The sequence below is a fragment of the Lepisosteus oculatus genome, chromosome 21, assembly GCF_040954835.1.
Source record: "Lepisosteus oculatus isolate fLepOcu1 chromosome 21, fLepOcu1.hap2, whole genome shotgun sequence".
NCBI lineage: Eukaryota > Metazoa > Chordata > Actinopteri > Semionotiformes > Lepisosteidae > Lepisosteus > Lepisosteus oculatus.
The window spans coordinates 5872466-5887161 of record NC_090716.1 but is presented as its reverse complement, the minus strand read 5'-3'; the positions used below and the strand labels follow the sequence as shown (position 1 = coordinate 5887161).

At 35.9% G+C, this 14696-nt stretch overlaps 1 protein-coding gene across 4 annotated transcripts in view; it reads left to right on the top strand.

Annotated features, from left to right (window-relative positions):
* Nucleotides 1-14696, top strand: part of shank2b (SH3 and multiple ankyrin repeat domains 2b) — a 185629-nt gene that overhangs the window by 84433 nt on the left and 86500 nt on the right. For all 4 annotated transcript variants that reach the window (XM_069181535.1, XM_069181534.1, XM_069181536.1 and 1 more), the window contains exon 11: nucleotides 6374-6683. In XM_069181535.1, the coding sequence (XP_069037636.1) occupies nucleotides 6374-6683 (310 nt within the window). The remainder of the gene's footprint in view (nucleotides 1-6373; nucleotides 6684-14696) is intronic.

Sequence of the window (14696 nt, the reverse complement as noted above, 5' to 3'; positions counted from 1 at the left end):
AGGCAAGAATCATGAAAAGTGAAGGAAATGATCAGCTTTGCTAGGCCAACCATATAATCAGCAGGTACAGCTTCAGATTGACAGTATATAATAGTAATAATAATATAGCGCTCTTCTGAGCACTCAACTCAAATGCGCCTTACAGGTAATGGGGACTCCCCTCCAGCCCCACCATGTACTCAAAGGATGAGAGAAAAATTGTCCTCTATGCCAGCACAAACATGCTGATTTGTGGATGACTATCATAACCTCCTAAGGTGGATGATGTGATGACAATGGAGGTCAGAATGAGCATGTTTAGGACCATATGAACAACCAGGACCACACATTCCACTCAGAAACACATGCCCAAACTGTGGTTTATCTCAGACTATATAATGCATCATCAGAACCACAGGTAAAACAATTATCGAAGAATATCAAACTCAACTGTAAGGGTTCCTTTCAGGTGTTTTAATACAAAACGTATTTCATGAGTGCCTTAAGTAAATATTACATTTGAGAGCAAGTGAAATATTCTAAATTGAGTGAAAAACTGTAGGCAATTATGAAGTACAAATTCTGTACCTCTGACATCTCGTGCTAAGTAAATAGTTTGAAGATAAGACATGAAATATGAAATATCCTGTACATTCTCGTATTCACTACCTCAAGTAATTATGACCAAAAGAGGAGTTTAAGGTTTTGTAAATGTTATTGGAAAACACTGCTGATCTGCTGAGATCAAAAACAGCACACTACAGTAATTCCTGACTATACATCAATACGTTGTTGTAAGACCCATCCATCCATTATCAGAAAGCTACTTCTTCCCAAGGGTTAAGGTCAATCCACAGCCTACTGTATACCTGTGCTGAAACTGGGAGAAGGGGCATTGATCAAGATACCTGGGCTATCAGAATCAGGGACAATTTAAAGACCCCAATTAACCTAGCAAGCAAGTCTGCAGAAGGTTTATAATAAGTGGGGGACCTGGTGAAAGTATGCATGACCTGTGATATACATACAGACCCTACGGAGAAAGGCATCCCTGTTCAGGGTCGAGCTCAGGACTCAAAGAGTTGTGAGCTAGCAGTGCAGACTGCCTCACTATCATGCTGCCACTTCCTGTATCGTGAATTATTCATGTCTATTTGAGAAAGCAGTGCATGTTGTTGAAAATGTTGGCCACATTGTGAAATTTTATTGGTGCTTAATACATTTAGATTACAAATAAAATAGGATTTGATCTTATTTATATGAATATCTGTATTACAATGTGTACCTTGGGGTATATTACAGATTTTGCAGTAATTGAATATCATGATATAATTCATATTTTTCATGTAAAAAATATGAATGAAGTTGACAGATTCTGCTTCCTTGTATTTAAGTTTATTTTTGTAAATTGCATTTAATATTGATTTAATAATATTTGCCGCAGTTTGTTACCATTAAGGATTGCTATTGAACATTTTTTACTTCGGGTTTGTTCATTATTTAATAGATAGACTTCCATGATTTTTCTTGCAAACTATTTTAAAAAACACTACACACATGCATGCTTGTTGTTAAGAGATTTACATTTTCTGATTTAAAAGAAATAAGAAAGTTTTTTGGTTTTTGATCAAAAATGGCTTTGTTCTTTGAAGTATACTGGAATTATTGTGTTGAGCAGGAAGCTCAAATGTAGCGATTAAATATACAAGTTATACAAGTTGCTTGGTAATGAGTTTTATGAGCATAACTGAGCATATTTCTAGAGTCCTGTTCCCAGACAGCTAACAATTACAGACTTTCCATTATTGATCATACTTAATCCAAGGGTGAAGAAGTACTTTTATGCACACAGCATTGTGTAAGATAAAGAAATAGAAACTGTATGGATGTTTTCAAAGACAAATAGCCATTTTACAATATTTTCTGTACTCACAGTACTGTAGGTCCACGTACCTGTATGGTCTATATCTTCATGACCTGTATGTCTTTCTCATCGGTTCTGAAGTGGGATGCTAATTAGTTACATTTTTGATGAAAGATTTGTACCTATACTGTAGGTCATAAATACAGGCACAAAGGGTAGAAAGAAGACACATATTTGGGAGTTATGATCCAAAAGTATGCCTTTCTGTTACGTGAGGAAAGATTTGTTGTAAACTGAAAACATTTTTTCCTTTTTTTCCTTTAAAATCTGAAGAGTTAAGCTGTTTCAGAAAAACCAAGCTCTGTTTTGAATACATGCATCAGATGGAACATTTGTTTTTACTGCCTGTATGTGTCACTCCAGTGAGGTCCAAAAATAAAATCCAGTATCTGAATTTAGGAAGGTTTCATCACATCACCCAAATAATGACTAATCTTTCTTATTCATGCTAAAAAATATTAAAACATACTGTAACTTAATGGGAAACATAATCTGAATTATTTAAGTATGTTATGATTTCATTATACTCCTAGCTTCTCTTTATTGTTCATTGGAAACACAATGCTGCTGAACTTTTCCCCATTAGTTTAATAACTTACTGTACATATAGTACGCTAATAATGCCTGTTTTCCTGTCAGCTGAATCCAGTTAATATGAATTCATAAATTCAATAAAACTTTAACACTAGAATTGTTATTTATGTAGCTGAGGACATAGTAAAAGAAATGAATAAATTGAAAGCCAAAGACTCAACAAAACAACATCCTATGACGGATTTAGACAACCTTTCTGCTGTTGCCTAGCAACACAGTAGATTTGTTGCTCAAACAGCTGTTTCTTGGGAAGGAAGGGTTAAAATGCAGTTTTAAAACTGTTCTCTTTTGAAGTGCTTAATTCATGCCTGTAAAGATTAAAAAGTGCCAAAACACATTTTAATGTTTTTATCCTCAATATCTGGATTATTTAATGTTCTGGGGTCAAATGTATTGTTGAATTAATTTTTAATGGACAGTTTTACTTAAAGAACTGTGTGATGAATGACATTTTTTTTTTCTTATTACGGTTCTTAGGATCATAATTGTCAATAACAAACATAGCAACCATTACAAAAACAGCAATGAAATCTACACAGCTCATAATATTAATAAGAAATGTAGTAGTAGCAGTGGGAGAAGTAAATGTTAGGGGTCTTATTGCCTATGTTATTGTATCTCCCTCCTTCTGAATCTGGTAACGGTAGTAATACCACAGGAGAATCATGTTAAAGAAGAGTGTGCTGGTAGCATTCACATGACTGATACTGTGAGAAGGGTTTTTTTGAACAGCTTTAGTCTGTTCTCACAGTCGGCTCCCCAGCTGACAGACAGCATTATGTGGGGTGGGCTTTGTCACCAGAACGCTGGGTGCTGCGTGCCTAGCAATGTTTGCCATTACTCAGTGCCCAAGAACCTGCTGGGTTTTTTTAGGGTGCAGGCAGCTAAGTCACAGAGAAACTGGGGGAGTCTTTTCATTTGTTTGTTTCCTTTGTCCTGTGCGCAAAGAAATTACAATGAGGGAATTGGAGTTAAAGTAGGGAAAGAGGGAAAATGAAGTCTTTGTTGAATGCCTTAACAAAGAAAGAAGGTAAGAGGGAGAATATTTTGCAATCAAGTATGGGACTTGATGTTTGGATGTGTGAATGTTATTGTTTTTGATGTTGTGATTTTAATGATGCTCATGTATTTTCTGTTTGCTGTTAGACTACTTCTGTTCTTCAGTTCTGAAGTGGTTTTAGACTGTAGTTTGTTTCTATGAATAGCATGCCATAACAATTATTACAGACACTGAAAGTTAACATTTAATTATTCTATGTATTTGAATGTTTAATTGGTGTGCTTTTGTAACATTTGTGTACTGGATTACTAAATGTTCATCTTTTTATTCCATTGCCTTTTTTTATATGAAAACTACTTTCTCATTTATAGTTTCTGATGAATTGTGATTTAAAAAAATATTGGTCTGAATCTGTATATTCCCCTGAAAACAGAGATGCACAACTCAATGATATGAAACATGTTTTAAGAAACTTACGCATAAAATAACAACTTTAATTTTTTCCTTGCTGATGAGAGTATTATTGAGAGTATTTAATTTGCTAGTAAATTATAAAAATCTGCCAAACATTTTTTCAAATTGACAGTATCATGGCATTTTAGGTGATGTGTGTCGATTTGTTTTAAAGTTTTTGGTTTGAAAAAATATGTCTCAGTGTGTAATATCTCATTACGCTGCTATATAATGGAAAACAGATATAAATATATCTCTTCTACAATTCGCAGTGGAGAAAAGACACCCACTTACATTTCTCTGACATTCTAAAAAAAACGGCAGCTCTGCTGGGTGGAATATTAATCAATTTTCCATGTGAACCAGTTGTTGTTTTAACCCTGTTACTTCCCTATTCATTAAATTGACTAGAAATTAAAATCTCAAAAGACTCTGGACACATACTGTATAAGACATTGAAATCATCCTATTGTGTTTTTTTATCCTCCCCAAATGTTTAATTAACATTTTAATATGTAAATTATTTTTAAAAAAACAATTAAAGTTAAATACTTTTAAAGGAAATTTTAAGGTTTAGGATTAGAGCCAGTGAAGTAATAAGATGGCTGTTTTAATCTGCATATCTGCTAGGCAAAGAAATAATATAGATTACACTGATTAAATCCCACTGTTGCATAACACACACTGTTTTTAATGAAAAAATAACTGATATAGAGTAAGAATCCTGTGTGACAATTCCTTTTACAGTGCGATTAATGCCTTTGATTTTGACATTTTTTTGTGGCTGTTTTGCCCTTTTTCTCCACATTTGCGTTAAATTTGTTGGGCCCCTTCTGCTTCTCACGAAAGCCTAATGTGCTGTAATGTACTGTAATCAAGCAGGTGCTCCCTAACTTATTTGTCCTGTCTCAGGGCAACTGACCAACTGTAATGATTTGCATGGTTCAAGTGCTCTGTTCTCGGAAACGGTGTAGTGCTTGTTTCACAAGGGCACTGGAAGCACTGATATGTGCATGGTGCAGTTGGTTGCTCGTTTGAGATTCCAATAAACATTATTAGGTGTGTGCCTGTGCATGCTTCTACTGTACATGTGACATTGTCTGTCTCACAGTTGCAGTATTATTGTTAGGGGGAAGAGCTGCTTTATTATTTCTCAAGTTCATGCAAGTTCAAACGTTTTTGCTCTCCCTTCTGGATACCTCTAGGTTACCAAAGTCAACTTCAAAGTTATGTTGAAGTTGACAGCATCTGTATCAGTACTAACTTCAAATAACCGATCTTCCTTGTTTCAGCTGTTGTGGATCTGCAGAGCAAGAGATACTTAGAGTTTGTTGTTAGTTTGCTCCTGTTGGATTGTGTAGCTTTGATAGAACGTGGAGGATTGTTTTTTTAAGTTGGATCAAAGAAAATGACCCTTGCCTGGAAACAGCAAGTATTTATATTGTTACAGACAAGTAATACAATCAGCACCGCTGCTCTGAATTAATAACAAAATACAGTATATGGCACTTAATGAATATGTTTTGTAGTACATGAGGCTTTTTGTAAAAAAATGCTTATTTTTCACAACAGTTTCCATAAAAATGATCAGCAGAATGGTTCCCGTAACCATTCTTTAATTCAACCAAAACAGACCAATACCCAGGTGCTTGACCTGTAAGCAGACACTTCTGTTAAGTGTTCACTAGCATAAAATTATGGTCAAGTGAAGAAAAATTATTATGAGAATTTGATTCCATGAAAAAGAATTGCCATGTATCTTTTCTCTGAATAGATTGTGTATCAAATTTCTCTATATCCAGCACTTACGATTTCTCATGAAACCTTAATCTATATTAGGAGGAGCACATTTAATCACTTCTTTCATTTACAATGGGTACCACTTGAGGACATCAGAACCAATGGAGCCGTTAATCCCTGGTAAAATTACAGACCATGTTGAAAAACATGACAAGCGTATTCTTTTTTTCTTTAGCATTTAGGACGCATGGCAGAAATGAATGCAAATGTGTTTTTCCCCAACAGTTTTTATGTGTCATCACTGTAAAGTCCGAAATCCATAAATGAAAAACCCCAGTGGGTTCTGGTCCTTGAACAGCCTCTAAGCCTTTAACAGTCTTGATGTTTCCAAATCAAGCTGCAAAAGTCCAACTTTCACTTGCATATTGTATCAGTTATATTGGATTGACACCACTATGACTGGACGCGCACATAAACATGTCTTGCTTTTGGGTAATTGATCATTCTGCCAAGACATGGGATGACACTTGAGGATCATGCAAATAAAGCAGTGGAGCGAATGGTTTCAATGGTATTGACTCTTCCAACATCCGGATCATGGATGTCTTCTGTATGTACAGTATTGGCCCTTCCATCATCCTGAGCGCTAATGTACCTCCTCTTCCTGTGGATGTCTGTTTCAGTGCCTTTCCGAGAGGCACCAACATACTCCAACCGGCGCAGGGGACCCCAGAGCACGCTTGCAGCCCCCCGGGTCCTGCTGCGCTCCAACAGCGACAACAACCTGAACATCAACAACCTCCCCGACTGGCCGGCCGCCTCCGCTCCCTCTTCACACCGCAGCCTTTCGCCACAATTGCTTCAGCAGATGCAGAACAACCCCAATGGCACTGTAAAGACAGTCGGGGGTGGCGCCAGGGGTCCCCGCAGCCGCTCGCCCTCTCTGAACCGACTGGGGGAGGAGGCCAAGAGGCAGCCCCACCGGCAAGTCAGGTAAGAGGCCGTATCCGCGGCGGAGCTCACGACACTGCTGGGCGGTGCCGGAGATTATTGGCCGGAGGCACAGCACCAGGCAAACCTCCAGATCCAGTTTCTGGGGAGCCCGATTGTTCGGGGAGATGGTGGTCAGAGTGTTGATTTGGACGTAAACGATTTCATCAGGTGGCATCATTGGAGAAGGGCTGTGTAATCCCCAAGTCTGAGTGCAGTTGGGCGGTTGTCGTCTTTTGATGATTCAGTACAGTCTGACAGGTTTGGAGTTTTGTACTTGTGTTTTGTGGTGCCTTTCTGGGTTTGGTTTGGGAACAGTGGAGGTGAATCAAAGGATTAGGTGGAGATCCTGCGTGTCACCCTGCCTTCACTTTTTTCAGACTTTTCTGCATTTTCAATTTGACAAAAACACTTGAACAGCAGACAAAGAGAAAGACACCTTTATCTTATGTGGTCCAGATTGTAGAACAGCTGAATCTAGGTCTTCATCTGCTGATCATATGCACATTTCTGCATCCCCAGGGGACTGCTAAAATGATTCAAAATGTGGGACATGGTAGCGTTAAAAAAAAAAAGCACCATTTCGGAGTTTGGCCCAGATTGACCAGAATTAGTCTGCAAGTACAGTATAAATTATATATTTATTTGATTTTTTTCTCTTTGATAAAGGAACATCAAACACGGTCTTTTTGTATGCAATAAAAGTGTGTAACATATTGTTAAAAGGATTAAACTAAAACCAGCCTAGGTAAAGGTACTTTAAACTGCAGCACAGTGCTTGCTGAGAAGTAGCTTTCAAAAGGGGTCCAATTTTCAGTAATGCATCAACTTCATATTGTACAGTATGTTTCCTGATTGAACCATTCCCTGATTAAGTTAAATGTAATATCAGATTGAGGTTTATTAAAGAGAAAGGCTGAAAAGCAGAACTGGTGTTCACTTTGTGCTGTCTGTGATGTTGTCCATTAAAGACATATTGTAATCAATAGCAGATGTTTATAAAAGTCTGGGCTTTTGCTTCATAGCTGTTTTTTGGGGTTTAGATGAGCATTAAATGATATGAAGAGGCTTAAGGTGTTTCATGACAGTTGTTTCATGCTGTACGTTTTTACTGCACACTATTATGTTTTGACTATGCCCTTGTAGTATACTCTTAATGACTTTGTAATGATATTTTGATGCTGCCTTATAGACACAAACAGTCCCTTTGTTGGATTTTATGTCTTATAAAGAAAAAATGCATGCAGTGAATATGATCACAAACTTCTATGCTGTGATTTCAGAAATGTTCTCTATTTATTGGAATTGTTACTTATTTTAGGAAACGGTAAAAAGTTTGGGGATTGAATGTTGTCTTCCCTTAAAGGGATAAAGAAATTATTTAATAAGCAGTACAGCGGACACACAGCAACAGTTTTTTTCTAGAGTCTATCCATCCCTTTTCCTGTGTGAATTTCAGATTTGGAATTTAAAAAATAGTTTTCACTTCGGTTGTGAAGAATTAAAGTCGGGATCTCTGCACCATAATTTAATATGAATACAGGTAATAATATTCATCACAGTCCATCACATTTAACAGCACAACTTGTTAAAATGCTTAGTTGTCATTATTTCTCCATCTCCATACTGTATGTTTTCCTTATAAAGGCCATTTTTTATCCCTAAAAAAAGTGCTTGATTTTGAAGACAACATTTTATCTACTGTATGTACAGGTATATTCAGTATATGAGCATTCTGGTGGCATTTAAAGCCTATACTGTATACCCAGATTTGTACATATTCTTTATGAAATATAATTCTTACATTTAATGGCTTTTCATTTAATTCAAATTCTCTGTTTACAAGCGCGGACAATAAAGGAAACAGTCTGTGAAGTATTTAGGCTCCACTTGAGTCTTCTTTTGGAAAATTGCAAACATGAATAGTGTAGTTGGAAACAAAGTGAAATGGCTTTTAAAACTGAGAATGGAAAGCCCTTTCTTTCCCCAAAGGGTTGTAGGAGTATGGACTAAGCTGCTCGGCCGTATTGTAGAGGCTGATGCCCTGGCTTCCATCAAGAAATGGCTAGATGAGATCCTCAAATGACTGCTAAGCCTTTCTTATGGTGTTCTAATATACAGTATCTAAGGTAGAGAAGAGCAAATCGTTTGCAGAGCAAGTGAACTGGTACACACAAAATGTTTAATATAGGGACACCAGAGGAAAACTGAAGAAACTACTGTATAAACCAAGGTGAATTACTTACTTTGTAAGATATACGGGGCCTGAGATGAGTTAAGAATAATAGAGCAATTCGAATATAAGTCTCATTATTGATGTAAACTTGTCTGTAATTTCTTTGTAACCAGTGACAATCTATTACCTTCTTATATTTTTAAATTTATATTTTAATTTTTTAAATTATTTTGTGTTGTGTAAAAAAATATATTTTGGACGGTGATTTCCTTGTGAAACAGAGAGGGCACATTTTAAGTTATCTTATGTTATGTTATCTCATAAAACACTAGTGATGATTTTAATGAATTGTCATGTGTGTGTTTTCAGAAATTTGCACAATTATTAATAATTATAGAATCAAAGGAACAAGTGGGTACATAATGCAGATTCTTCTCTATAGACCAATAGCTTTTGTGTACAAACAAAATGTTTCTTTATAAAGTTTTATAGTGATTCACTACATCGTCAGTGGTTGTCAGCCCAAAAAGGTATCACACTGCCTTAAGGTCTATATAACCAGACAAAAGAGAAGGTTCTAAATATTAAAAAAGCTATATGATTAAATAAGAAGAAGTAATACAATCATGAGAAACTGCATGTATGCATTTCTATGTCCTTTAGGGCGGTTGAAAAAGCATAGAAATGGACATGCTCTAAGCCTTAAAGTCCCTGCTGTAGCATATATTTGATTTATTAGATAAATTGTGGCCTCCGAGTTTCTTTTCTTTTTATAGGACAGTCAGTCTCCACAAGCATAAATATGGCTCTGTGACATGTCCTGTGGGTTGGATATGCTGTATATTCCACAACCACTGTACTTTTTCAAAAGTGGAAGGGCTAAGCTGACATCAGATGTTAGTGTGTGCAACAGCTGAAAGTAGTTCTTAAAATGGGATCCTCTCTTTTCCTTGGTTACTAGAATGGTTGCTATGTCTATTATAGCATAGTGATAATTGTTACACCATACACTCTATATAACGTTGTTTCAAAAAACCTGTGTCAGCAGAATCAATGGGGTTTTGCACTGATGTAATACTTTGGAATTAGCACTTTAGGCTCATGCAATTGTTGCTGCTGAGGCATAAACAATTGGCTTTTTTTGTTGTCATTCAAGCATCTCAGCAACAAAGCAAAATGACAGAATATGAGAAGATGTTTTGGTTATATCCCAGCTGCAATGATCAGAATAATCCAGGAACAGTCTGTCACTCTGCTGGGGCTGGACTTTGCAACCAATTGTCATGCCAAAGCAACCATGCACTGAACCAGATCCACTGCAAAAACTGGAGTTGTCAAAGATGCACATCAAAAGGACAACTCGAAATCTGCTGTAGTCAAATTGAATTGGTTTGCTTCCATTCGGTTGTAGATAATATATATAATATGCTGAATAATTTTTAAGAGCAACAGTAAAAGTATGTTTAAAACACAAGTCTAATGTTGTTGAGAAATCTGGTTGCTGGACAGTTTTAGTCATGTTATGCATGTTATGTCTTTTTTGGTTTACATTTAAAATTAATTGAGAAACTGTCTTGCAGAATATTAATATAATAAAGTGAGAGGTATCTATTAAAACCCCCAAACATGCCACAGTACGCTGTAAAAGAAACATGAAGTATTGTGCAGGAAGAGATTGGCGCTGTTTGCTTCCTGTGTAAATATGACCCGGTTTTACAAACCTCCAAACAAGATGCAGCAAAGAGGAAGGGCTGGCTAAGGCTTCTCTGACTGGCAGGTGTTGTCCTTCAAGTCAGGACTGAGGTGTTTTGGAACAGTATGCGGAGAAGCTTTTTCAACCCCAACCCTCCCCCAACCACTGAGGCTAGCTGCACCAAGTTTTGAAACAGCAAACACAGAATAAAGAAATCAATAAAGATGGCCTTGTGTCAGACTTTGGTGCTGACGGGTTTTTCTCCCTTTTAATTGGCCAGTGGGAGATTGTTTATTGCTGTTTATAAAAAAAAAATTGCAAGTGTGAAGTAAAAGTAGCTTGTCTGTTTATTAATCATGAGCCTCAATTCTCGTATGTGTATGCTGTTTTTTTACGCATTAATGGATCCCCGTAGACTGTAGGCTGCCTTCTTTGTGGTTTTCAAGTGGTTTTTAATAAGCCCTATGTGAGACAAGTAAAATTAGAGGAAAGGTAATTGTTGGCAACTCATAAATCGAAGAACAGAACATCCTGCTGAGGAAATAATTGGAAATGCACTTTTTATTGTATCGTCCTACACATATAGTGTCCTATTGATACTACTGTACATGTTGACGAAAGGGTGTTTACTCTTACTTCCTGGCAAATTGTTTTTCCTCACTTTGGTTTCTGTGCTGCATATTTTTTTTAAATCATATAACTTATTGTCTCACACTACACAATTTCAAGAATTAGTCCAAAGTCTAATTTATGCACAGGTATTTAACTAACTATGGTGGGGGAGGGGGGAAGGATTGTGCTGTGGGTAAGCCTTATGATGTATGAATGACAGGTTAAGGAATAAAGTCTCCCATTCCTACATCTGCCTATTATCTATTTTTAAGGGACCATCTTGAGCTGTTTGCATCCTTTCTCTGCCTTGTACAGGAGTTTTTGCATTCTTGCATTGCAGCTTTGTCTTTTGTTTAGAGCTGAATGTGTGACCCTAAAGTATTTCAGTTAAAAACGACTTCAGGGAAAGTGGGGGTAAAATAAGAGCCATCATACAAATAATTAAATAATTCAATCGAATTAGTAATTAAAGCGATTCTTAAATTATACGTTTCCATCCACTCAACAAGTAGGGAAGCAAGGGAGGAACAAATACATACATACAGACAGAGTTGGTGGTCTGAGATATGAAAAATAACTAAACCTCATATTTTCACCATAATTTTCAAAGACAGTCGGATGGTTGAGTAATCTAGTCACCCTGTTATGTATTTGGCAAGTGTAATTCATTTTAAAGTGTGTAGGAAGTAAATTCCTTACTTAATGCCCAAAGTTTCAAATTGCAAGTATTTATAGAGAAAGAAAAACAAGATTAGATTTTCTAATACAATCCTTACTTTGAAAATTATCTGATATTGTTAAACCCCTACTTACTGCAACACTGCTGGATCTATTGATACCTTAATTAAATGACTTTCACAGCATTGACTGCTGAGCTGAGCCCACATGGATGCATGTACAGTACATCCCTGACATTGGAAATGGATACAGTTTGTGTAGAAAAGTATTCAAATGTGAAAAAAAGAAAAGATAAACTTAAAAAATTGAAAGTTAATACATTATGTACTTGATTGAATTTCATCTTGAAGGTTTAGAAATATTTGAAGGAGATGTCCGAGAATGAATTGAAAAATGCATTTCGGTGTTAAGAAATATTTGTCATCTGAAATTCAACAGCATCCATTATTTGAAATTTCAGTGGCAAATGCCCAATTCTTCTCAGTTAAATGTTGTGATGGTTCTATACATAGTGATAAGAAAACAACTATCTGTGAAGTCATTACCTCAGTTAGTCTTTTTACTGCTTAGGTGACTTTAATAGTCTTAGGACATTTAGATACCACAACAAGGATAGCAAAGGAGAAGAGGCCATTTCACCTGTCACCTGATTGATTGTTAGTACCTTACTTATCTGAAGATCTAGTCCAGTTGTTTCCCAGATTAAACTAGGGTATCAGCTTCACTGTGGATGGGTAACATTTCAGAATCCACAACCAAAAACACAAGGCCATATTCTGTAAGACTACTTGTTATTACTATATCACGGAATGGATTTAAGTGCTAAAATACAGTTACAGTAAATGCACACACACACGTGTTACTTACTTGGGACAATTACAGATACAGATACAAAAATACAGCAGACACCATTTTCTGTCATACGGTAACTGCTTAAAAATGTATTTCCAACTAAGGAAAAACTAAGTAGATTGTATACTGAGTGAAATAATCATGGTTGTAGTATTTGTTTTATCTTGCTTGCAGTTCTCACTTTTAAATACTTAAAATTACTGATATTATTTTAAACCTTGTCCCTTTATTGACACATTAAGAAATAAGGTATTCTCTTGTGATCTAACCTGGTAATTCTAAAAAAAAATGTCAGCAGATTGATGCCACAGCTTTTTCTTCCCTGTTGTGATAATGGGATCTTATCAAGGTTCATGTGTGTCTGAATTAATAATCCACTGTGACATTCCAATTTTCTTATCACACCAAGCTATTAGTACTGCTGATTCAAGTCATCTTATGGTAAACAGCCACTTTCATCACTAGAGGCATTAACTGGGAGTGCAGTCAGACCTGCTATAGAGAGAAAGTTAAATACCAGACCCGTCTTTAACCTGTGCCGTTCTTGTTTTTTAAATCTGCTTTGTTTTCATTAATGCAAATATCCCGTAAATCGAAAAATAGTTTTACACACGTGTTCTACAGAAATGCGTGTAATTTTAGAAAAGTATACTATGAATGATAACTACTACTGCATAAGGCTGAAGTATTCTGTGAATCTTTTTTATTTTGTTATCTGTTTCGCAATTAAAGTAATAGCGATAAATGTCACTTTAATTAATAAATAATGAAGCTGGGAAACAGGAAACATATCCTCTTTATTCCTACATGGTTACCGTATTTTCATGCCCTCGTATAAACGATGACAATCACAGTATAATATAGTATGAAAGTCTTCAAGTCATACTACTTAAATATTCCAATATTTTTTATTTTAACGCTTAACTATAATAAAACTTCTGCTAGTATATATGAGCTCCAGGGTTACTAAAAATCTCATTACGTAGATCTGTTGGAAGCGCTTCCTTATTTGGTGTACGATAAAATACTCGTATTAGCCACCTGAGGGCGCTGTTACGCAACGTTTTTATTTTTAGCACGCTACTCGCAGAGAAAGTGACTTCTTTGCAAATTTCAAGTCTTCGATTTAACCTGACCCGTTTTCCCTAGTCATCTCATAGATCATCATTACATACCCCATTAAAATCCTAATGTGAAGCAGCATGAACGCCTTTGAAAGATTATGTTCTCTTATTCACTTGATTTATATTTTAGTCCAAACGTGTTTGTTGATCTTAATTCTATAACACATTGCTGAAATACAGCTACAGTAGAGTAAGTAAAATGATTAAGTTGTCATTTTCCGTGAGTTGGAACATACCTTGGAGACTTCTTAACAAGGTAAGAAAATGCAAAGGACACATGTGTCATCATCTCTTAAAACAGAAAAAAATATATCACTGTGACTGGGATCAAAGTCAGCAAAGTATGAATTTTAGGATTAGAGGAATGCACATTAAATCTTCAGGGTCCTAAATTCAACCATAATATTTCTTGAATTATCTACAGAAGCAGAGCAAATTTACTCAATGGGGCACTTCTCAAGTGCTCTTGATGAACAGATGAAGTGTGCTTTTTTATGCTTCTGATTATGCTAATTTTATATAATTCTGGTATTTCAAACTCATTTCTTATGCATTCATGTAATTTCACCTTGTTTATTTTTTACAGCACATATTGGTATAGTGCTTCCTTTATAAAACATCTGAACATGGACTAAGCACTCAATTTGACTTAAATCTACAGTTATTTTCTTCTTAAACACCTTTCTTGTTAAACACCATAAAATGTCTTCATCCTGGGGAAGAAGGATCTGGGTATAACCCTGTTTTAGAAATGGATGATATTACCTAAATAAAATATTTTCAACTTGATATATATTTATATTTATATATATTTATCAACTAGGAATTGCTTAAATCGTTTGTCTTGGGGAGAAAAAAAAGTTTTCAAAGCTGCACCAAAG